Below are 27,373 nucleotides of genomic sequence, written 5' to 3'. Positions count from 1 at the left end.
TTCTGCTACGAAACAGAGTGATCCGTTTAATTTCGCACCAAACTCAACTGGCTATAAATTTATCCAGTTGAGCAAATAAAAAGAAAAAGAAAATGCTGGTAGCACAACCCGAATAACACAGCTCGTGAAAGACTCTAGTAAGTAGTATGATTTGTGCTATTATAAACCCGAGAAAGTATGAACCCCCCTCAGGCAGATTTGGCTTCACTTAAAACTTGCTCAACATGCCCATATGAGCTTTTTGCTCAAGTGTGGTACTCCGTCTAATCCAAGATTTTTGTAAAAATGCCCTCGGGAATTTCCCGGGAAAGTATGACCCCCCTCAGATTGATTTGGCTATACTTACAAAAGCTGCATCTGTGAGATTGTTGTCCAAAAGCTTGTTAAAAATAAGCCCCTCTTGATATTGTTTTTGGCTACACTTAAAACTAGACCAAACGTATTAACACACACACACACACACACACACACACACACACACACACACACACACACACACACACAAGTAGTGTAATTGATGATACTACTGGCGCACTTATAGCGTAGAAAAGAAGAGCTCATATGATTAAACAGCCCGATTTGCCTACACTTAAAACTATGCCAAGATGCCCTTATTCCCCATTTCTTCAAGTGTGATATGCTCTTAATCCCAAGAATCTTGAATCCTAGTATAGAAAAGAAGAGTTCATATGCCCCGATTTGCCCACATTTAAAATTATGTCAAGTACCCAAATGATTTTATTGTTTATAGTGTGTTATTCTGTCAAAATCCCAAGAATCTTGAATTCTAGTGTAGAAATGAAGAACTCCCCTCAGACAGATTTGCCTATGTGTGTAAAAGCTACATCTCTCAGTTTGTTGTCCATAAACTTGTCAAAAATAAGCCTTTCTTGATATTGTTTTGGTTACACTTAAAATTAAGGCAAAAAGCCACACACACACACACACACACACACACACACACATACACACACACACACACACACACACAAAGCACACTGCTGAACCCAACTGATATTTTTTATTAAGTATAGAGTTTTGATTTGAACCCCAAGAAATTTTATATAAATACCAAAGCAAAAAATATTCACACACATACACACACACACACACTAAATATACAAAACAAACTGCTGAACCCAACTGATATTTTTTTATTAAGCATAGAATTTTGATTTGAACCCCAAGAAATTTTATATAATAAACAACAACAAAAAATGCCAAATCAAAAATTTTGTAATCAAGGCAATAAGAATATATCCAGCCCCAATTGGGCTAAGCATCAAAAGAATTGTAATCCAGATAAAAGCAGAATTCTCACAAAAACATGCCCAAAATGCTATAGAAAATATAACATGAAATATTTCACTTTTACTTGTTCTGAACAGTCATCAACATTTCCAAACAAAATTGATTGGAAATATTTGTGTGATTGCCCTGTATAACTTAGATTGCAAGGCCATATTTTGTAATTTTCTAGACCAGGAGCTAGACTCTGTGCACCAGAAACAGACCATAAAATGCCTCTCCACAAATTATGTGAGCATCATGGAGCACAAAATACATTTTACAATTTTGAGAATCTCAATTTAAATTCAGAAACAAGAGATTTGGATTTGATGTATCTGGAAATATCCCTTCTTTCAAAAAGTGTTTGCATCTTGAATCAACCTGCAAACAATATTACATGTTAGGCTGGGCTATCTCAACAGCAGAGGCATGCAGCTTAGTGGTTTCCCGCACTCACACTCTGTAAATACATTCCATGATTTTATTATCCTATTAAAGCACCCAATGCTGCAATTTTTAAATTTTTGCTGAAGAAGATACATGATTATCTCAGTCATGTTCAACATCTGAGAATTGTATGCATCAAAATATTGCAGGTGATGATTAAAATCTGCACCACTATACAACATTCTACTATCTGTTGTAACAAATTCTGCCTTTTGGAACCTATCCAGATGCATCATCAAAAATGTAAAATGTTTCCAGTTTGAGCTCTGATTGGGAAGAATCTCAAAATCATAGAATCTCCCCACACTTGCATGATTTGAAAACCATCCTCCATAATAGGAAAAATCAATATAATAATAAAAAAACAACAAACTGTCCCAAAATTCTCCTTCAAGAATTATACTTGTGGCACTCAAAATCAGTGACGTATTTCAAGTTTAGATAATTGAATTTTTGTGTGCTGTTCAGGGCCCAGCGGAACTCTGTTTCATTATTGATTGAAAATAAATCATACTCTGAGAGTGTTGAGAATCTAATTTTGAAATCAGGAAGAAGAGATTCAGATCTAATATATTTTGCAACATCTCTTCTGTCAAAAAATGACATGAGCATTGATCCTATTGTGCACCTACACAATTGTGGAGACCAATCATGTAGATGTAAACAGAAATTGTACATGGCTCTGTGTACCTCCCGATCAGAATTTGAGGTTGAGATTTGAAGATTGCAAAAAATTGCAGTTTAAAGGTTCAAAATATCTCAAATCATGAAATTTTATCTTCAAACTCAGCAAATACAGAATAATCTCATTTGCATTTATGACCCCTGAGATATATTTTTCCCTTCTAACAAAATCCGCACCAGAAAACACCAAGCCTGTATCTGTGGTTACAAATTCAAAATCATCATAGGATTTCAAATAAGTATCATAATTTAAATGTTTCCAGTTCTCAGATATGTCAAATGGGATATGAAAACAATACATTGATTCAAAATATTTTGTTGTGAACCAATATTTTTTTCTGTAACAATCATAAAAACCTACAAACAGCCCAACAATTCTCCTGTGCAACAGATATATGTATTTTTCCTTCTTGCCCAACAATCCCAGATGTATGCATCGAAATTCATGGTCACTGTCAAGCACCCACCTAAATTCTGTCTCATTTCTAACTGCAAACACATCATATTCACATAAATCGGAAAATGCAAGCTTGAACCTTTCCAACAGTGATTCCGATTGTATATATTGTGACAAATTCCTTCTCTCAAAAAACATTGCAACAAGTGCTGTGTGTTATCCTTCCAAAACAATGACACATTCAAAAATGCAATGCTGTAATTTTTTAAGAGCATGCCCAACACTATGCTTAATAATATTGTATTTTTTTGTTGCTGATAATCCCGATTTATTTCCAAATCACACTGCCCGGGATACATGTTTGCTGAACAATATTGCAAAATTGGAACTGTAGCAACTATGTATGTATTATTGGGAGCTTAGATAATTGTTCCCCACACCTGCATGTTTCATTCCAAGAGGTTTTGTCTAGGCACAGTGCAAGGCACTTACTGCTGCAATTTCTCAATTTTTGCCTCAGAAAATACAGAACAAGCTTATTCAGGCATTTGTGCTTTATATACCCAACAAGATCCGGGTGGAAATCATCTGCACTGAACAAGTGCCCATCATCTGTGGTCACAAATTCAATATTCCTATTAAACAGATTGGGATTGGAAATTATTCTGTTCAAAAATTTAAAATGCACCCAATTTAAGCTCTGATCAGCCATGAGCTCTAAATCATAATCTTCATACCCATCACAACAATTGCTGTACCAACATTCATCAAACAATTTCAACCTGCAGAAATAATAATAGCTCCCAGTGTGGTGATGCACAAACAATCCACAAATTCTCTTAAACTTGTTGTACATAAATTTTTCAAACTTGCTTACATTCTTCATTGACAAGTATTGAAAATTCTTGTCACTGTTAAGAACCCAGTGCATTTCAGTCTCATTCTGAACTGCAAACAAATTATACTCGGACAGGTTCAGGAACCTAAGCCTAAAATCTTGAACAAGTGATTCGGATTTTATGTATTTTGAAATTCCCCTTCTGTCAAAAAAATTCTGTATTATGACAAGCTTAGTGGCAATGTGAGCAATTCCCTGTCACATTGGCATGTATTTTGTATGTTGTGCACTTCAAGTGACAGGCATATGCATTCATGCTCACAATTTTTAAATTTTTGCCTAAACATATACATTAGAATCTCACTGATATTTGTATATTTTGAAAATTTGTTCATGCCTGGCTTAAAATCTTCAAGTCGATACAAATTGCCCTCATCTGTGGTGACATATTCAATATGATTCAGGGGTAGAGGTACAGAAATTCTGTTGGTGATATTATAGTGGATCCAGTTTCGAATCTGTGGCATAATTATGTCCATTCTGTACACAAAACAATTCTCATTGCAATTGTTGTACCAGTAATCATCATACATTGCAAATCCACAATGCCAATAATAATACTCTACAGAATAATGCACAAAAAATCCAACAATTCTTTTGCATGTATTGAACATGGATATTTCAAATCTTATTAGGGATTTCAGGGACAGGTAGTGAAAGGCAAAATCACTTGAAAGCACCTATTGCATTTCAGTTTCATTCCCAACAGAGAACAGGTCATGCTCGGACAGATTCAAGAACCTAAGCCTGAAATCCCCAATAAGTGATTGTGATTTGATGTATTTTGAAATTGCTCTTCTGTCAAAAAAATTCTGCATATTTAATAATTACACACTGGCATGAATATGCAAGGAACAGAATCATGAAAACCCATTACTCAATGCATTCCGATACAGCCTCATTGTTTATGATTGTTGCAAATTTTGAGATGAAACTGTTTTTATGTGGTTCAAGGCCCATCAAAGATATTACACAGTGAACAATTACAGTGTCACTTGTTTCATCCAAAACAATATTGTATATGAGATGGGGTATTTTTTTCAATTTAATATATTCCAATCTGTCAAGTTGCATGAAGCACTCAACTGCAAGAACCCTCTCGGTGTTATTTTTTGCTGTTCTGAAAAGGAGGTAGCATGAAACAATGGCATTTACAGATTCTGAATTGTATATAATTTTTGTAGAGAAACAATCAACATAGTTGATAGAGCTCATATAATTAGATTTTTCTGCTGAGGTCTTGGAATTTTTGATGAATGCATATCCTATATTCTCTATGTATTCATATGTGATGATATTATCAGGTGCTTTGTCCTGAAATTCTACAAAATATATTTTTGTTGTTCCTACAAGGGTCATAACATAAAAATCATCATAGTACCCAACCTCAGAGTATACATACCTGAGCAACTGATTGTATTTGTGGGTACTGAGCTTGAACAGATTGATCTTATTTTCAGGGGGGCTCACAATGTTGTCACAGAACCTGAGGATCCCATCACTGCTCAGAGATGTGATTAGCTCAGGTCTGAAAATCTTGTTGACATAACATTTTGTGCCTTTATTTGAAATTTTAACAACAATTTTGAAATCTACAAGGCTTATCTCTGTGACACAATTCCGCAGAATGCTGACAAGTTGTTGATTTGTATTCAATGCATCTATGATGCTCACTTGCATAATTTGTGTGGGGACATATGGGTTCTCTTCAAAACAAACAGTTCTGTGATTAAAATTATCTGAAAAATCCTTCAGACATCTTGCAAGTGGGGGCAACAGAATATCTATGGGTTATATTTATATCTAGGCTTTCACTATTCTGTACAGTCAATATGTTGGGAACAAAAAAATCATTCTATACCTTCAATCCTGTTTCTGCTCTATTTCTGCACTCCCTGCTGTCCCTGCTGTGTCTGTTGTTTCTGCTGTGTCTGAAAATATTTTTAACGTATGTTCAACATACGTTGAAACGTTTATATAGGAACAATGGTGGAAAATATCAGAATCAGATTATCTGGATTCTCTGAGTATGACCTGTTTGCAGTTTGCAATGAAACAGAGATGCAGTGGGTGCTTAACAGTGAATTGCCTTTTCACTACCTATGCCTTAAATATATAAGCAAGTTTGAAAAAATTGTGTAGAATAATTATGGCAGAATTGCTGGATATTTTGTGAATTTTTATACAGATGATTACGGGTATTATTTCATGCTCAAAGTGTTTAGGAATCACTGGTGGGGAAATTGCTACAATTTGTTTTCAGAGCATAGGATGAGGATTGATTCATATCCATGCTTGAATTGGATGCATTACAAATTTAGAATATCTACAATTTATAATAATATTGAATTTGTCACAACAGATGCTGGCCATTTGTATAGTGGGGATGATTTTGATCCTGATTGTGTATGGTACTCTAAACATATATACCTGAATGAGACTATAATATATTTTATAAGACAAAAATTCAAAAATTGTGATTCTGATTGTATTGCAAAAATTCTAGGTGGGAATAATCTTAGCAGAAGATGCAATTGTGGGAAACAATTGTGGGAAACAATTATTTAAATTAAAAATATTTTCAGACACAGCAGAAACAACAGACACAGCAGGGACAGCAGGAAGTGCAGAAATAGAGCAGAAACAGGATTGAAGGTATAGAATGAATTTTTTGTTCTCAACATATTGACTGTACAGAATAGTGAAAGCCTAGATATAAATATAACCCATAGATATTCTGTTGCCCCCACTTGCAAGATGTCTGAAGATTATATTGAAATATATAAAAACAATCAGTATCTTGTCTACAGTATATGTGAAACAAATGCAAGAGATTTTTCAGATAATTTTAATCACAGAACTGTTTGTTTTGAAGAGAACCCACATGTCCCCACACAAATTATGCAAGTGAGCATCATAGATGCATTGAATACAAATCAACAACTTGTCAGCATTCTGGGGAATTGTGTCACAGAGATAAGCCTTGTAGATTTCAAAATTGTTGTTAAAATTTCAAATAAAGGCACAAAATGTTATGTCAACAAGATTTTCAGACCTGAGCTAAGCACATCTCTGAGCAGTGATGGGATCCTCAGGTTCTGTGACAACATTGTGAGCCCCCCTGAAAATAAGATCAATCTGTTCAAGCTCAGTACCCACAAATACAATCAGTTGCTCAGGTATGTATACTCTGAGGTTGGGTACTATGATGATTTTTATGTTATGACCCTTGTAGGAACAACAAAAATATATTTTGTAGAATTTCAGGACATAGCACCTGATAATATCATCACATATGAATACATAGAGAATATAGGATATGCATTCATCAAAAATTCCAAGACCTCAGCAGAAAAATCTAATTATATGAGCTCTATCAACTATGTTGATTGTTTCTCTACAAAAATTATATACAATTCAGAATCTGTAAATGCCATTGTTTCATGCTATCTCCTTTTCAGAACAGCAAAAAATAACACCGAGAGGGTTCTTGCAGTTGAGTGCTTCATGCAACTTGACAGATTGGAATATATTAAATTGAAAAAATTACCCCATCTCATATACAATATTGTTTTGGATGAAACAAGTGACACTGTAATTGTTCACTGTGTAATATCTTTGACGGGCCTTGAATCACATAAAAACAGATTCATCTCAAAATTTGCAACAATCATAAACAATGAGTCTGTATCGGAATGCATTGAGTAATGGGTTTTCATGATTCTGTTCCTTGCATATTCATGCCAGTGTGTAATTATTAAATATGCAGAATTTTTTTGACAGAAGAGCAATTTCAAAATACATCAAATCACAATCACTTATTGGGGATTTCAGGCTTAGGTTCTTGAATCTGTCCGAGCATGACCTGTTCTCTGTTGGGAATGAAACTGAAATGCAATAGGTGCTTTCAAGTGATTTTGCCTTTCACTACCTGTCCCTGAAATCCCTAATAAGATTTGAAATTTCCATGTTCAATACATGCAAAAGAATTGTTGGATTTTTTGTGCATTATTCTGTAGAGTATTATTATTGGCATTGTGGATTTGCAATGTATGATGATTACTGGTACAACAATTGCAATGAGAATTGTTTTGTGTACAGAATGGACATAATTATGCCACAGAGTCGATACGGGATCCACTATAATATCACCAACAGAATTTCTGTACCTCTACCCCTGAATCATATTGAATATGTCACCACAGATGAGGGCAATTTGTATCGACTTGAAGATTTTAAGCCAGGCATGAACAAATTTTCAAAATATACAAATATCAGTGAGATTCTAATGTATATGTTTAGGCAAAAATTTAAAAATTGTGAGCATGAATGCATATGCCTGTCACTTGAAGTGCACAACATACAAAATACATGCCAATGTGACAGGGAATTGCTCACATTGCCACTAAGCTTGTCATAATGCAGAATTTTTTTGACAGAAGGGGAATTTCAAAATACATAAAATCCGAATCACTTGTTCAAGATTTTAGGCTTAGGTTCCTGAACCTGTCCGAGTATAATTTGTTTGCAGTTCAGAATGAGACTGAAATGCACTGGGTTCTTAACAGTGACAAGAATTTTCAATACTTGTCAATGAAGAATGTAAGCAAGTTTGAAAAATTTATGTACAACAAGTTTAAGAGAATTTGTGGATTGTTTGTGCATCACCACACTGGGAGCTATTATTATTTCTGCAGGTTGAAATTGTTTGATGAATGTTGGTACAGCAATTGTTGTGATGGGTATGAAGATTATGATTTAGAGCTCATGGCTGATCAGAGCTTAAATTGGGTGCATTTTAAATTTTTGAACAGAATAATTTCCAATCCCAATCTGTTTAATAGGAATATTGAATTTGTGACCACAGATGATGGGCACTTGTTCAGTGCAGATGATTTCCACCCGGATCTTGTTGGGTATATAAAGCACAAATGCCTGAATAAGCTTGTTCTGTATTTTCTGAGGCAAAAATTGAGAAATTGCAGCAGTAAGTGCCTTGCACTGTGCCTAGACAAAACCTCTTGGAATGAAACATGCAGGTGTGGGGAACAATTATCTAAGCTCCCAATAATACATACATAGTTGCTACAGTTCCAATTTTGCAATATTGTTCAGCAAACATGTATCCCGGGCAGTGTGATTTGGAAATAAATCGGGATTATCAGCAACAAAAAAATACAATATTATTAAGCATAGTGTTGGGCATGCTCTTAAAAAATTACAGCATTGCATTTTAGAATGTGTCATTGTTTTAGAAGGATAACACACAGCACTTGTTGCAATGTTTTTTGAGAGAAGGAATTTGTCACAATATATACAATCGGAATCACTGTTGGAAAGGTTCAAGCTTGCATTTTCCGATTTATGTGAATATGATGTGTTTGCAGTTAGAAATGAGACAGAATTTAGGTGGGTGCTTGACAGTGACCATGAATTTCGATGCATACATCTGGGATTGTTGGGCAAGAAGGAAAAATACATATATCTGTTGCACAGGAGAATTGTTGGGCTGTTTGTAGGTTTTTATGATTGTTACAGAAAAAAATATTGGTTCACAACAAAATATTTTGAATCAATGTATTATTTTCATATCCCATTTGACATATCTGAGAACTGGAAACATTTAAATTATGATACTTATTTGAAATCCTATGATGATTTTGAATTTGTAACCACAGATACAGGCTTGGTGTTTTCTGGTGCGGATTTTGTTAGAAGGGAAAAATATATCTCAGGGGTCGTAAATGCAAATGAGATTATTCTGTATTTGCTGAGTTTGAAGATAAAATTTCATGATTTGAGATATTTTGAACCTTTAAACTGCAATTTTTTGCAATCTTTAAATCTCAACCTCAAATTCTGATCGGGAGGTACATAGAGCCATGTACAATTTCTGTTTATATCTACATGATTGGTCTCCACAATTGTGTAGGTGCACAATAGGATCAATGCTCATGTCATTTTTTGACAGAAGAGATGTTGCAAAATATATTAGATCTGAATCTCTTCTTCCTGATTTCAAAATTAGATTCTCAACACTCTCAGAGTATGATTTATTTTCAATCAATAATGAAACAGAGTTCCGCTGGGCCCTGAACAGCACACAAAAATTCAATTATCTAAACTTGAAATACGTCACTGATTTTGAGTGCCACAAGTATAATTCTTGAAGGAGAATTTTGGGACAGTTTGTTGATTTCTTATTATTATATTGATTTTTCCTATTATGGAGGATGGTTTTCAAATCATGCAAGTGTGGGGAGATTCTATGATTTTGAGATTCTTCCCAATCAGAGCTCAAACTGGAAACATTTTACATTTTTGATGATGCATCTGGATAGGTTCCAAAAGGCAGAATTTGTTACAACAGATAGTGGAATGTTGTATAGTGGTGCAGATTTTAATCATCACCTGCAATATTTTGATGCATACAATTCTCAGATGTTGAACATGACTGAGATAATCATGTATCTTCTTCAGCAAAAATTTAAAAATTGCAGCATTGGGTGCTTTAATAGGATAATAAAATCATGGAATGTATTTACAGAGTGTGAGTGCGGGAAACCACTAAGCTGCATGCCTCTGCTGTTGAGATAGGCCAGCCTAACATGTAATATTGTTTGCAGGTTGATTCAAGATGCAAACATTTTTTGAAAGAAGGGATATTTCCAGATACATCAAATCCAAATCTCTTGTTTCTGAATTTAAATTGAGATTCTCAAAATTGTAAATTATATTGTGTGCTCCATGATGCTCACATAATTTGTGGAGAGGCATTTTATGGTCTGTTTCTGGTGCACAGAGTCTAGCTCCTGGTCTAGAAAATTACAAAATATGGCCTTGCAATCTAAGTTATACAGGGCAATCACACAAATATTTCCAATCAATTTTGTTTGGAAATGTTGATGACTGTGCAGAACAAGTATAAGTGAAATATTTCATGTTATATTTTCTATAGCATTTTGGGCACGTTTTTGTGAGAATTCTGCTTTTATCTGGATTACAATTCTTTTGATGCTTAGCCCAATTGGGGCTGGATATATTCTTATTGCATTGATTACAATATTTTTGATTTGGCATTTTTGTTGTTGTTTATTATATAAAATTTCTTGGGGTTCAAATCAAAATTCTATGCTTAATAAAAAATATCAGTTGGGTTCAGCAGTTTGTTTTGTATATTTAGTGTGTGTGTGTGTGTGTATGTGTGTGAATATTTTTGGCTTTGGTATTTATATAAAATTTCTTGGGGTTCAAATCAAAATTCTATACTTAATAAAAAATATCAGTTGGGTTCAGCAGTGTGCTTTGTGTGTGTGTGTGTGTGTGTGTGTGTGTGTGTGTGTGTGTGTGTGTGTGTGTGTGTGTGTGTGTGTGTGTGTGTGTGTGGCTTTTTGCCTTAATTTTAAGTGTAACCAAAACAATATCAAGAAGGGCTTATTTTTGACAAGTTTATGGACAACAAACTGAGAGATGTAGCTTTTACACACATAGGCAAATCTGTCTGAGGGGAGTTCTTCATTTCTACACTAGAATTCAAGATTCTTGGGATTTTGACAGAATAACACACTATAAACAATAAAATCATTTGGGTACTTGACATAATTTTAAATGTGGGCAAATCGGGGCATATGAACTCTTCTTTTCTATACTAGGATTCAAGATTCTTGGGATTAAGAGCATATCACACTTGAAGAAATGGGGAATAAGGGCATCTTGGCATAGTTTTAAGTGTAGGCAAATCGGGCTGTTTAATCATATGAGCTCTTCTTTTCTACGCTATAAGTGCGCCAGTAGTATCATCAATTACACTACTTGTGTGGGTGTGTGTGTGAGGGTGTGTGTGTGTGTGTGTGTGTTAATACGTTTGGTCTAGTTTTAAGTGTAGCCAAAAACAATATCAAGAGGGGCTTATTTTTAACAAGCTTATGGACAACAATCTCACAGATGCAGCTTTTGTAAGTGTAGCCAAATCAGTCTGAGGGGGGTCATACTTTCCCGGGAAATTCCCGAGGGCATTTTTACAAAAATCTTGGATTAGACTGAGTACCACACTTGAGCAAAAAGCTCGTATGGGCATGTTGAGCAAGTTTTAAGTGAAGCCAAATCTGCCTGAGGGGGGTTCATACTTTCTCGGGTTTATAATAGCACAAATCATACTACTCTAGTATACTCGTCTCTCTCGTCCCGAGCCAGGACGATTTGAGAAAATCGCTTTTGACGCATGAATTACCCCAATTTCACCCGTGAACTGAGAGGAACAACCGAAATACCATAAAAAAACCCATGAACTTCGCAAAACTCATCCTGGATCGTCTTGAATTACAAGGTACCATTGGACAACTACTGACCTTATAGTGCAATGATCCGCTATTATAGTCGCGATTAGTAGATCTGCATGATGCGACTTGCAGGTAAAAAATATTGTGTTATACTTGATGTATTATCCCGGGGTGTATGAATAAAATCAGAACACATTCACGAGTGGGCACACGCAAGAGGAAAATAGGAATTGTAGCAAAAATAAATTTAGAAGTGAACATATCTGCAACAGCATCACAAATGTGTGTGTATTTTTGGTTATATAAGTTACTTTTCTACCACTTCTACCACCATGGAGCAGTTGACGATCAGGATGAATAATAATTAGATGAAATTGACGAAGGAACATTCTCAAAAACATCCGCGCAGGCTGTGAATCGCACCCGGGAACTTCGGTGGCAAAATCGAAGATCGATTACGTAAAGCCTTCGGCTATTGAAGGGTTGTCCATGCTTCTCAGTGAATACCAGCAAATCTAAACACCCTTCCTCTCTCCTGCTGTTGGCTGCGTCGATCGTGATCATTGAAGGTCTTGTTTACATCGTGTTCAAGCATTAAGCAGGTGGCCACTATGGGTGGAAACGAAGCATCGGACATGTTTTCTTATTAGCCAGAACTGCATGGTGTATCACGGCATTATCTGATTAGATGTTGCTCTTCAAGTACTGTGTCCCTTCGTGTCCATTTATCATGTTTAAAACACTTAGTATTAATATTTGGTACATGTTAACTTTTTTTCGCAGAAAGACTAATTGTTAATAAACCTTCAGTTTAATGTGGTAACCGAATCACTGCGCAATGTGCATCCACCTTCTATCAAACTATTGGGCTCTTGCTTAAAAGCCGTAAGCTACTACACCATCTGGGAGGCTTTCATTTCGAGGCTCGTATAATGAACATTCTTACTGAATTTATTTCTGTCTTGGAAAGACAGTGCCCACGCTTATGAAATAGTATGATACCATATTAGTATTAATTTTGATTTGTGATAATACACTTTCCATGTCAAATTTTTAAATGACCGTTCAAAACAATAAGCAAGAATTTTCTTCCCTATTAGAAAACTGAATAACCTTGAAAATGTACTCTGGCTGAAACGTTAATGATGACAATCGCTTTCTCCTTTAATATCAATGAACTTGACCGAAACTCTTCATTTCTGATATATTTTGCATTATCAACTTAAATGGCATATATTAAATGTCCCCAAGGCTATTGCTTGTTGATTTGGTTTCCAAAAATCAAACACATCTTGGTAATTGCTTACTAACCTGGATTTGTCATCAAAGTTGTTTGTGACATTGGAATTAATGGCAAAGCATAATCCTTGTTCTGTTAGCACTTGGGTAGTTTCATTACACACGGTAGCCGGTGTATTTAGGTACTTCATAGTAGATCGTGGAAACATCTTAATATCATCGCATCTTGGGACAACCTAATAATGCATAAATAAAAAATTACATTTAATGAAATCACGTAAACTGTAATTTAGAGACACAGACATTCTGGTACGTACACACATACAAAAAATACTATGTTCCACAAGACTTGTAAAAATAGTCAATATCTTTGCTAATGTTTACGTTATGATTCGTGATTCGTGAAAATTACTCTGTACCATTTTTTTTCTCATGCAATAACGTGTAAAACATCCATTAATTACACTATACAGCGAAGTGATACGTACTATTGTATCATTATTACTGATTACCTATGTAACTTCAATTTTTGCACATAAGTTCTTTGTGAAGTTTTCTCTTCTTTGTTTTATATTAACGTCTTTGCACTCCTATTCCATGGAAAGCTCTTTTAATTATGGTTGGTGGATACCCATTAAGTCTAGTTGTATCTGTGATGTGTTGCGGTTTTTATGTGAATGTTTTTGCACTTCGGGAGATTCTTCTGACCCTTCAGCTTAGGCAATGTACTATGTTGTTCTTTAAAATCTTCTATCTCCCTGCGTATGTTGGGTTTCGATACGCAGTTGTTGATATTTGATTTCTAGACCAATCTACTATGACATCCAGGAAAGGCACATTTATCCATAAACCTTTGCCATACCTTCATTATGATTGAAGTCGAACATAAACATCATACCTCATTAAAATCGAAGGTGCTGATGGTCAACTCGACACTGATAAGTGGTGGTGGTGAACTTGAAACTTACGTTTTAGCTTTCGGATGACCTATTATAGTTTTTCTTACATTTCTAAACTGTGTGAGTTACTTACTATTTGTGAGTTTAATATGTTCAAATGTAATGCCTACTCTTTTCTGCACGATTTTGCCATTCTCGCAAGACATACAGCGTAGGTATTCTACAGTCGACGTAGAATTAATCTTGCGGAAAGATACGGCTGTTTTAATGATGTGACAGTAGAAATAAGGATGTTGTATATATCAATGTGTAGATAAGAATTTGGAGTAATGTGACTTTATTGAAATAAGCAACTCAAAAGTAGATAATTTATGTATATTGAGACAGATTATACGGCGTAGTTTAAGAGAAGCTATATCGGGCGGGGCCACGCAAAGCGTATCCTTGGCGACCAGCCTATGGCAGAAGTGCAAAGTTATAGTCAGGAAACTGTGGCGTACGAGTTAAACACTGTGTCCTGAATTTATCTTGCGAGCAATAACTTTTCATGAAACTCGCTACATTTAAGGTACATCGTAACATTGAACTGACTGTGCAAGTAACATGAGCTTACGTCCATTCGAGATGGAGTTATCGCTTCTTGATGAAACACGGGAAACAGCACGTCTCAATAAACACACACACAATAACCTTTTAATCTTCCTTCCGTTTGATTTTTCGTTGCTATCGTGTCGACGCCACTGAGTTGTTGTGTCTTCGAAAAGCAATCGCTGATTAATTCGGCTGAATATATACATTGACCCTCATTCTCGTGGGCGTTAACAAACAATACGAGTCGCAGTTTGAGTTCGGCGCTTTCGTAGCAAGAGCGTTAAAAAAATATTTTATTCGTACACCACTTAGAACAGTTGTGCCTTGTGAGAGGATTCTGCAGTACCCTTTTTGCCGGGCAATGTAGCGGACTGGTTAGCTCATATAGTCTATGGACCAGCCAAGATGTTGGTATAATTTGGGGGTACTAAATGTCCTTTATACCACAGTTCCATAGTTATGAATGGATGCCAAAAAACCATGATTGCATTCTCAAAGTAATAGCTAATAGATATGGCGGCCAATCCAAGATAGCGTATGTTGACATTCGAAAATATGACTATATCTCTGAAACCAAAGGCCCGATCTGAACGAACTTTTTTTTCAATGAAAGATCAATATGTTCTATATTGAATGTTATGTTTAGTGTTTCGATAGGATCAACTGATAAGTAGTTAATTATGGATTAGTAAAAAAGAATCGTATTCTTTACTATTAATTTTATATTTATCATACAAATATTAATAATGTAGGCATCTGAGAAGAAAATGTTCCCAACAAACATTGTAGCGTAAACGCTTATTTTTAATTTGACATATTGCACTTGTTGGATTTCACCTTAGAATTCATATAAAACAAAATAATTTTGTAGTGTGTGCATCGAATTCTTCTAGGAGCATGTGTTCTTTGTCCTATTTAATTACACGTATTTTAACTGGTATTGACTACTGAATCGTATATTATTTTTGCGTACATAAAATTACATCAATAATAATCATAAAAATTGATATTAGGATTATTATTATTAATAATAATAATAAAAGTAATTTTTGATTTTGTAGTATTAACTGGCCATTAATTTTGTTTAATTGTTACCGATGTTCATGGAAGAATGTCGACTGATTGAAATTAAAATTTTGTATGCGTCAGAACTTAGGCTCTTCTCACCCGTTATATTATATGAGGCCAAGCCCCTTACATTGTATAAAAATTCACCATGCGTGTCTATAAAATTTCTTTACCCAGGGTAAAAACCGAGGCGGGATGGAACACTCAGCACATTTATTCATATGAGCAATACACAGGAGACCATACATATAACCATATAAAAGTGGCCTCCCCGATGGCTCAGTGTAACATCGTCGCCTTGTGATCATGGGCCCCGGGTTCGATACCCTGTGGAGGCAGAAAGTGGTTCTGATCCCACTCTATACTGTAGGCCCACTCCGGATGTTCCTATCTGTGCATAAAGTGTACATAAAAATAATCTTTCGAATCAAACAACACTATAAGGTATTGTGCTGGCCGTCGGTTCAGACCCAGAGCCTCGTTGGTATCCAGGACTGCAGTTGCTTAGGTGAAGTACGTGGAAATGAAGTTAAGATTTGGGAGTGTTCAGAAGAACACCATAACATACTTGTATACTTGCTAATCAAAACATGAGAAGAAACCCGTGAAATGAGCACTCACAGATGGACACATCGTGTACATACATCAAGAATTCTGGTTCGTGTGACAAACAAGCAGCATTCATCTCTCTGACAATGTACACCATACAGTTGTACATGTACAACATTAAGTGAGGTTGGGACTTCCTATCGTGTCAATATAGTTATTGCCATAAAATGTAGTCTACTTTCCACAAAGGTCTACTAGTACTTTAGTTATCTGTAGAAAGCAACAAAGTATTGCAATATTAGTTTCGTGTATGCAAGATTACATACTTTAAAAAACAATTCTAGGCAATTGTTCTATACACAACGCTGTATCTATTTCTGAAACTTTACTATAGTTACATTTCTAGCTTAGGTGATTTAAAATTGCAACTATGTAAAAGGTTCCAGCCAATCTTTCTAGGAAGTATAACTACTTAATTCATGTAAAGCTCGTGAGATGATGATGGGGTTTTTCTACAACTATCAAACCTTCCTTTAAGTGTTTAGCAGCTCCATGAATAGGGTTTCCCCCTACCTTAACCAAAATGTGATCTTCTAATCAGAGCATAAAGTTAGGGGGGAAGCCTGGGAATGGTATCCCCAAAGGTAGCGAAATTTTCGCAAATTATCTCCCCAGTTATATTTTGCTATAGAAGCATCCCCTCAGCAAACTCCAAGTGTCGACCAAACACCCATTCAATTTACATTTTTCCATTTCAAGAGCTGCCTCTAATATGATTTACGTCCTCAGATAGTTTACAAAAAGCAAATCCTAAGTCATTTACCTAACGTACAATCTATGCTGGAATACATTAGGAGGAACCAAATTTTTGGTACAAGCTATAACGGAAACTTTTCTCCGCAGACTCTTATATTTGATTATCATCTTTAATTGTTTTGAAAGGAAGTGACTTTCAGGTTCAACCCTCAAATTGCTCGGATAAAATATATACAATAACTATTTACTTGCCCATTTTCTTGCTTAACTACTTTCACCAATGTTTCCAGGTGTATCTGAACTGAATTTGGTGTAGGTAAAATAACAAGATTGATGATAACATTCTTCTGCCGCTAAGATCTCCCTAAATTTGATTGCGATGATTTTTCCACTCAATTGCAGGTACATGCAATATCATATCAATCCCAGCTTAGGAACCTGAGTAAGTGTTTCACTTGATCTTCTCATTCTTTTGTATTTTCTTACTTTGTCACACGAAAAACAATTCTTGATGTATACGATGTGTTCATCTGTGAGGGTCCGTTTCAAGGGTTTCTTCTCATGCTTTGATGAGCAAGGACTTTCAGAAAACAAATGGGAGGATGAAGCATCTTGATATTCGTCAAATTGGCTCGACACATGCGACGAAATTTTTGAGCAATAAATCATGCATCTTTATTCTCAATCAAAATTTCTGCACACGCCAGCACTGCACAAATCTGTCTATGTCTCATGGTGAATGCATTTCCCCCACGTCATCTGCTTTTACAGATTTTCAATTTCTTGAAAGCAGACATTTCGGCTGTAAAATCTAATAACGAGTATACACGAATGTTATTATGTTCTTCTGAACACTCCGAAATGTTAAAATCATTTCCACGTACTTCATCTCAGCAACTGCAGTCCTGGAGACCAACGAGGCTCTGGCGGCTGAACCTACGGACCAGCAAAATCCCTTGTAGTGTTGTTTGATTTGAAAGATTCTTTTTAAGTACATTTTATGCACAAATAAGAAAATCCGGAGTGGACCTACAGTATAAAATGAGATCCGACCCACTTTGTGCCTCCACAGGGAATCGAACCCCGGTCCCCTTGATCACAACCCGACGACGTTACACTAAGCCATTGGGGAGGCTACCTTTATATGGTTGTATATATGGTCTCCTGTGTATTGCTAATAGGAATACTTGTGCTGAGTGTCCAGTACTGCCTCGATTTTTAGCCTTGGTAAAGAAATTTTAGAGACAGGCATGGTGATTTTTTTATACAGTACATTGTAAGGGGCTTGGCCTCATATAATATGAAGGGTGAAAAGAGCCTAAGTGGTGACGCATAAAAACATTTAGTTTCAATAAATCAATAACATTCTTCCATGAACATCGGTAACAATTAAACAATATTAATGGCTAGTTAATACCACAACAGAAAAACAACTATAATAATAATAATAATACTAATAATAATAATAATAATAATAACAATACTATTATCAATTATTATATTATTATTAAATGTGATCGTATGTATGTAACAATAATATACTATAATAGTCAATATTAGTTACAATACGTGTAATTAATTAGGAAAAACACACATGCAACTAGAAGAATTCGATGCACACACTACATAATTCATTTCTTTTATATGGATTCTAAAGTGAAAACGAACAAGTGTAATATGTCAAATTAAAGATAAGAGTTTACGATACAAAGTTTTGTTCGGAACATTTTCTTCTAAGATGCCTATATTTTTAACATATTAATGACAAATATAAAATTAATAGTAAAAAATGCGATTCTTTTCCCAAATCCGTGATTGGCTACTTAACGGTTGCTCCTATCGAAACACTAAAGATAACATTAAATATAAAACGTATATTAAGCATTCATAGAAGCAAAAGTTGGTTGAGATCGGGACTTTGGTTTCAGAGATATAGTAATGTATTCGAATGTCAACCTCCGGCATTTTGTATTGGCCGCCATTTCTATTAGCTAGCACTTCGAGATTGCAATCATGTCTTTTTGGCATCCATTCTAAACCATGTTACTGTGGTATAAAGGAAAATTAGTATCCTCAAAAAGTAGTGTAATCAGATACGTTCAAAATAACACTTGGTAAGAAGCCTATTATTTTTATTAATTTAAGCACAATGGTAAACCTATTTTGATGATGTTTTTGTTGATTTTATACTATTGCAACTCTGTGATTTTTTCACCTCACACTTGGTAGGAGTGTCATAATTTCTTACAAGTTAAAGTACGTAACACCTACACCCACCCACACCCACACAAATTCACTTCCGGTCTACTTCCGGTTTACTTGACAGACACCTGTGGGTTTTTCCAGTTTTTTTATAAGTACAAGCAGTGTATTTTCGGGGATTCAAACTCACACTTGGTACGATGCCTATTATTTTTATTAATTTAACTACAATGGAAAACCTATTTTGATGATGTTTTTGTTGATTTTATACTATTGCAAATCTGTGTTATTTCACCACACACTTGGTACGAGTGTCATAATTTCTTTCGAGTTAAATTACACAACATTGCGATGGCTCGTAAGGTAAACTATTGTGCAATGTTTACGCAACAAGTTATTACGCAGACCCGTATCTAACGTGTTGTTGGTTATGACGTAATGGGTGTCTTCTGATTGACTTACTCTTTCGGATATTTATATCCCCGCTTAGGTTACTTAAAGGGTTATCGCATTACAGATCAGTCAGTATCGTGAGAGTGTTTGAAGAGTACGGATGTGTTGCTGCAGTGTTAAAAATTAAGTATTTTATTTATTTTAAATCTACATACTATTTATTATTTTAAGTTTTAAAAAGTGTATCAAGTGATTTTTTTTCATAGTAATTTCGATCAGATTGAGTTTTCATGTGATCAGATGTTACTTGTTGTCTCCGGAAATTCTGTATAAATAACATAGCTGAAAATTTTATCGTAATAGCTAACATTATTTTATTTTGAAGGTGGTTCAAGTCATTTTTCACACAGATTGAATTTGCATGAATTTGTATTTGTATTTAATTTGGATTTTTTTCCGAGAAAATTTATATATAAATACCAGAGCAGAAAAAAAATTATAATTATAACTATTGTTTTTTTTTAAGTTACATTCTATCAATTATCGTAAGTTTAAAAGTGTTTTTTTCTAGTAAATACAATCTTATTGAATTTTGAGTTGATTGTGCATCTTATTGTTATTTACTTAAAGCATATTACAAAAATTGTCATCTACCAAGTTCATCCAATATGTTATTTGTTGGAAATTAATCTCCTAAACTAATATTAGTAACCATATGGCAAGGTGCAGCGAAACAGGTTCGAAAATAAATCGTTTGTTACCTACTAAGCCTTGTCCTCAATGCGAAAAAATAATTATCATTGCACATTTAAGTAAACACCTGAAAATTTGCAAGCCATCAACCGGACATGGAACATTGAAAAAAATAATTGATCATCCTGAAGCTGATGCTTCTACTTCCAAACAAATGAGATGTCAAATTACCAAATGCCGATTAGATCTGCATTCAACCACCAACTCCTGGATTTTCTTTTTACTTCGAAACTAGGCTGTGATATTTCTAGATTTTTTGAGTGAAATTAAAACATCTATCATAAATATTTTGAAAAACAAACTGGAAAACAACTCCATAAATGTATAAGTTGATCTAATCTGTAAATTTGAGAAAACCAATGGTACAACAAATATTTTTTTTTTCACAAAACGAAAAACCAAGTTCCTTATTTGGCAGACATTGATAATTTGAAAGTTCTTTATTCTAATCTTACTAGTGAATTGAATAGGAAACACGATGAATTCGAGGCTAAGGGATCAGGTTGGTCTTTATGTAGAAGTCCTCACAGATTAATCGCTTATGTAAACAAATTCACACCTTTTTCTGCTTCAAGCTACCTTCCACTTCCGGTAGAAATTCAGCATAAGAGAGCTGTGCTGAACATTCATAACACTGACAATAAGTGTTTTATGTGGTGTATTTTAGCGGCGCCTCACCCGGTTCATTGTTCAAATAATCCGCAACAGGTTAGTCATTACACACAATATGTGGACGAGATTGAATGTGCTATGACAGGCATCGAATACCTTGTTGCTATTTCTGACATAACAAAGTTTGAAAACAGGGCACGAAATGGAGAAGGAAAACGATTAGCTATAAATGTATATTCGTATAATTCAGTTAAACATTTTGTGCGTCCTGTTAGGATAACTAATACTGTTGATGACGAAGCCGTGGAAATCAATCTGCTTCTCATTGCTGACAATGATGTTCATCATTACACGCTAATTCGTTCACTCTCCCGCTTTGTCAGAAATCAAACAACCAAGTTTCATGCACACATCGAAGTTTGTCCAAGGTGTTTAACTGTATTCGGCAATTAAAACCAAAGTAATTACCAATATTTCCAAAATCAAGAAATTGCCAAAAGAAACTTGCTGAACATAAAGTCTACTGTGGAGTCAACAGACCGGCTCGCATGTTAATGCCCAAAGCAAATGAATTCGAAGAATTTAAAATGCACAAGGCCTTGTTGCAGCATCCGGCCATTATCATTGCAGACTTTGAGGCTTTTCTCAAACCATTGTCTGATTGCGATCCGGATCCCGAATTTTCTTCCACAACACCGTACCAGCTTCATGATCAAAATAGTTTTGGATATGTTGTTGTTTGGCAGAATAGGATAAATAAACAATATATATATATCGCGGACCGAATGTTATTGAACTCTTTTTTAAAATGATGGTGGAGGAGGTTGAGAATATTGGCAACCTCTTATGAGAATCTAAACTAATGCTTCCATTATCCAGTGATGAACTTCAATCTTACAACAACATTTAAACGTGTCAGGTGTGTGATCAACATTTCACGGATGAGAATCGGAAAGTATATCACCGTAATCATTTCACCGGAAACTACATTAGTGGAATTTGTAACACCTGCAACCTCAAAATCCAGAAGCCTAAATTCGTACGAATATTTTTTTTCACAATGGATAAAATTACGACTTCCATTTTTTAATTAGGAATCTTGGATACGATACGCAAGAAATAGATATTCTCGCTCAAAACGAAGAATGTTATATTTCTATAAATAAGAAAGTTAAAATTACAGGAACAAATGAAATCATAGAAATGAGGTTTCTAGATTCTTTTAGATTCCTCTGGACAAGTCTCGATGCTTTAGCGAGTTAACTTACTGACAAACCATTTAAAATTACAAAAGCTAGTTTTCCCAACATACACGTAGAACTGATTAAACGTAAAAAAATTTCCTTACGAATATGTAACCGATGAATCTAAATTTGACGATGACACTCTCCCACCTCAAAAAGAATTCTTCAGTCAACTGAAAAAACCGGAATTGTGAATGAAGAATACGAACATGCGAAATTAATATGGAAGGAATTGAGATGCAATACTCTCGGCGATTATCACGATGCACATCTCAAATTAGACGTAACAATACTTGCTGATGTTTTTCAGGTATTCAGAAAAACAGCAATAAATATTTATAAATTAGATCCAGCATACTTCTAAAGTCTTCCTGGTTTGGCGTGGTCTGCTCTGTTGCTCCAGTGCAGGATCAAGTTGGAATTGATATCGGACGGGGACATGTTACTTTTCATAGAAAGGGGGATACGTGGGGGAATGGTGCAATGCTCGCAGAGACATGCAAAGGCAAACAATATTCACATGTCTGAGAATCAATACGATGCAAATCGACCATCGAATTACATATTTTACGCTGACGTAAACAATCTCTACGGATTCGCAATGATACAAAAACTTTCTTACGGAGGATTGGAGTGGATAGATCCCATTTCAATTGATATTAATCGTTTCGACGATCGTGAATTTGGTCTGTTTATTGAGGTGGGCATTGAATTTCTAAATAATTTGCATGATATTTTTTTCCGATTTACCTCCGGCTCCCGAAATTAAATGTCCATCTGATTCTAATAAAAGCAAGCTTATGTTAACTCTGGAGAGTTCCAGTTTTTGATTGGGAAGGGTGATCAGGTAGTAAATATGAGAAGAATTCTCAAGTTCAAACACTTTCCATGGTAAAAAATCTTATATTGAGACCAACACGGGACACAGAACAGCTGCCATTTCAGAATTAGATAAAGATTTTTATAAACTAATGAATAATGCTGTTTATGGAAAAACGATGGAGAACGTCAGAAAGCATGTAGACATAAAATTGGTTTCAGATAACAATAAACGTAGAAAATTGTTATCTGATCCTAGATTAAAATCGCGAAAAATTTACAACGAGAAATTGACACTTTTTAATCTAGATATAAAATTGATAAAATTCAGAAAACCTATTTACGTTGGTGCAACAGTTCTTGACTTGTCGAAACTGTACATGTTCGAATTTCATTATAATATTATGAAACCTTTCTATAATAATAAGCTGTCTATTTTGTACATAGACACCGATAGTTTTATTTATGACATACAAACAACTAACCTCTACGAAGATCTTAAACATCCTTCCATGCTTGGGTATTTCGACACTTCTTCCTACCCTCAACCCAACAGATTTGGAATTCCTTCCCACAACAAGAAGGTTCTCGGTAAGTTAAAAGATGAATGTAACGCTGATATTATTTTTGAGTTCGTTGGTTTGCGTTCGAAGATGTATACATTCAGAACAGAGAGCAGCTTCACGAAGAAATCAAAAGGAACGTGCAAAGATACCGTGGAAAACAAACTAACATTCCAGGATTATATTCATTGCCTTTCTTCACAGTCGAGGATACTTTGAGAGGATAATAGAATACAAAGCTCAAACCATGAGATTACAACGAATAAAATAAAAAAGTAGCCCTGGATCCACACGACGACAAGAGGTGTATTCTCGAGTGTGGAATCCATACTTTGCCTTTGGGGCACTTAAGTTTAGAAGTTAATAATAATTGCACTCAACACATGTAAAAAAAAATAAACCTAACATCAAACCAAAATTTTGAAAATAACAAAAAATCTACATGTAGTCTATTTTTTATATATTATTCTCTCCTATTAAATTTTTTTTATCACTCTTTCTTTTTTTACATCATAAATATGTGATTTCTCCACAATTAAAATTGCACTGCATGTAATATTTTCTGGTAGAGTTTCATGAAATTCACATACCAATTTAATATTAGTTCGATCATATATAACTACCAATTTTCATTTTGATGCATTCATTAAAAACATTGGTCTGTGAATTATGAACTCATCTGGATTATAATACATAACTATGTTACCTTCGGTTTCTCTTTTATATGCACTATAAGCTTTATATAATTTTAATTAATCTTGTTCTGTAATATTTAAATTGTAATTTTCACGAGGAAATACTTCATTTGTGCCATTCTTCAGATACACATGTTTAACTTTACAATTATCAAACTGACTGCTATCCTTTTCCTGATTGTCATCTCTCCCTGTTTGAAACAACACAGCTACAAACTCTGGCTTGTCATATTGCAAAGATTGGATCTTATTAGAAAAATCAAATTCAAACTAGGGATGGCCAAACGGATCCGGATCCGAAAAATCCGGATCCATTCGGATCCGGATCCGGATCCAAAAGTTACGGATCTGGATCCGGATCCGAAAGTTCCGGATCTGGATCCGGGTCTGAAAGTTTCGGATCTGGATCCGGATCCGAAAGTTCCGGATCTGGATCCGGATCCGAAAGTTCCGGATCCGCGGATCCGGATCCGGGTCTGAAAGTTTCGGATCTGGATCCGGATCCGAAAGTTTCTGATCTGGATCCGGATCCGAGAGTTCCGGATCCGAAAATGTTGGATATGGATCCGGGTCCGAAAGATTCGGATCTGGATCCGGATTCGAAAATCCGGATACGGATCCGAGAGTTTCATATCTCAATCCCATTATAATATTACCACACCTTAAAGGGTATTATGATCTTCGATTACAAAGAAATTTTTCGTTAGTTCTACAAGAATTTTTTTTCAAGTGTTGTTCCTACAATATTTTGCTACGCATTGGCTAACACACTCGTGCACACATGTCAGAGGTGATTTTGTAAATGCCATTGAAACGAATATGTATTCATTCGAATGTATTGGAAATGAAAACACACATAAATGTGAGACATTGCATTCCAGGATGAAACCTTTAACACATATAACAAGATAGAAATGTTATACAAAAATTATACAATTGTTCTACAGTTACAGTTCTACAAATTAAATTAAAACATTATAATATATGCAGTGTTACATAATTACAAAGTGTAAGACAAACAAGGGAGGTTATCTAAGTGTCCCCCTCCGATTTCCATGAAACTTGGCAGTATCGTGGTGCCCAAAGGAAGAATTACGTGCTTTTTTTTTGTTTCAGCTAAAAAACGGTTTTAGGGGGCAAAACCCCCTCAAATGTCAAGATGAAGACAAATTAAAGTGAGGATCTGACCCCTGTGTCCCCCTCCGATTTCCATGATACTTGGCAGGTGTATAGTGGGGCCCAATGCAAGAAATACGTGTTTTTTTTGTTTCAGCTAAAAATCAGTTTTAGGGTGCAAAACCCCCTCAAATGTCAAAATGAGGAAAAATTGAAGTAAGGATCTGACCCCCGTGTCCCTCCGATTTCCATAAAACTTGGCAGGTGTATAGTGGAGCCCAATGGAAGAAATACGTGTTTTTTTGTTTCAGCTAAAAAAACGGTTTTAGGGGCAAAACCCCTTCAAATGTCAAGATGAGGACAAATTGAAGTAAGGATCTGACCCCCGTGTCCCTCCGATTTCCATAAAACTTGGCAGGTGTATAGAGGGGCCCAATGGAAGAAATTCGTGTTTTTTTTGTTTCAGGTAAAAAACGGTTTTAGGGGGCAAAACCCCCTCAAATGTCAAGATGAGAACAAATTAAAGTGAGGATCTGACCCCTGTGTCCCCCTCCGATTTCCATGATACTTGGCAGGTGTGTGTATAAACGGGCCCAAATGAAGAAATGCGTGTTTTTTTTGTTTCGGCTAAAAACTGTTTTAGGGAGCAACCCTCCCCCTCAAATGTCAATATGAGGACAAATTTAAGTGGGCATTTGACTTATGTGTCCCCCTCCGATTTCCATGAAACTTGGCAGGTGTATAGTGGGGCCCAAATAAAGAAATACTCGTTTTCTTGTTTCGGCAAAAAAAAATGTTCTATGGGGCAACCTCCTCTCAAATGTTAAAATGAGGACAAATTGAAGTGGGGATCTGACCCCTGTGTTCCCCTCCGATTTCCATGAAACGTGGCAGGTGTATAGTAGGGATGGCCAGATCCGGATCCTAGCGGATCCGAAATCCAGATCCAGAACTTTTTTATTTTAATTTGTAGAACTGTAACTGTAGAACAATTGTATAATTTTTGTATATCATTTCTATCTTGTTATATGTGTTAAAGGTTTCATCGTGGAATGGAATGTCTCACATTTATGTGTTTTCATTCCCCCCCCCTCAAATGTCAAGATGAGGAGAAATTGAAGTGGGGATCTGACCCCGAAACCACGTAAATAAGCATAGGAAGAAACAAAAGGCATACGGCCTCTCTATACACCTATCAAATTTCATGAGAATCGGAGGGGGACACAGGGGTCAGATGATCCTCACGTCAATTTGTCCTCATCGTGACATTTGAGAGGTGGTTGCCCCCCAGAACAATTTTTTGCCGTAACAAGAAAACACGTATTTCTTCATTTGGGCCCTGCAAGTTTCAGGGAAATCGGAGGGGAAGACTTAGACCTCCCTTGTAAGTGTATTAATTAATTACAAATCGCGCACGCGCGCACACACACTATATATATATATATATATATATATATATATATATATATGTGTGTGTGTGTGTGTGTGTGTGTGTGTATGTATATTATATATATATGTATATTAGCATGTAACAATATGTTATAAGCACATTCTTACTTTCCAAAGAAGCGCATGTGGGATGGCAAAACGGATCCGGATCCTAAAATTCCGGATCAGGATCCAAAAGTACCGGATCCGGATCAGAAAGTACCGGATCCGGATCTGAAAGTACCGGATCCGGATCTGAAAGTACCGGATCCGGATCTGAAGGTACTGGATCCGGATCTGAAAGTACCGGATCCGGATCTGAAAGTACCGGATCCGGATCCGAAAGTTCTGGATCCGGATCCAGATCCGGATCTGAAAATTCCGGATCCGCGGATCCGGATCCGGATCTGAAAATCCCGGATCCACGGATCCGGATCCGAAAAATTTTAGG

The 27,373-nt window shown here is 35.6% G+C and overlaps 1 protein-coding gene across 1 annotated transcript in view; it reads right to left on the bottom strand.

The window, feature by feature from the left end:
- The window catches only part of LOC145992595 (pickpocket protein 19-like), a 1,169,780-nt gene that overhangs the window by 676,740 nt on the left and 465,667 nt on the right, over positions 1-27,373 (bottom strand). The window contains exon 4 of the mRNA XM_083128951.1: positions 13,307-13,470. Coding sequence (XP_082985077.1) covers positions 13,307-13,470 — 164 coding nt within the window. The remainder of the gene's footprint in view (positions 1-13,306; positions 13,471-27,373) is intronic.

Source organism: Lepisma saccharinum, chromosome 9 (genome assembly GCF_977018435.1).
Source record: "Lepisma saccharinum chromosome 9, izLepSacc3.1, whole genome shotgun sequence".
In the NCBI taxonomy this organism is placed as follows: Eukaryota; Metazoa; Arthropoda; class Insecta; order Zygentoma; family Lepismatidae; genus Lepisma; species Lepisma saccharinum.
The sequence above is the reverse complement of the archived record's forward strand: the minus strand, read 5'-3'. Positions and strand labels throughout refer to the sequence as shown.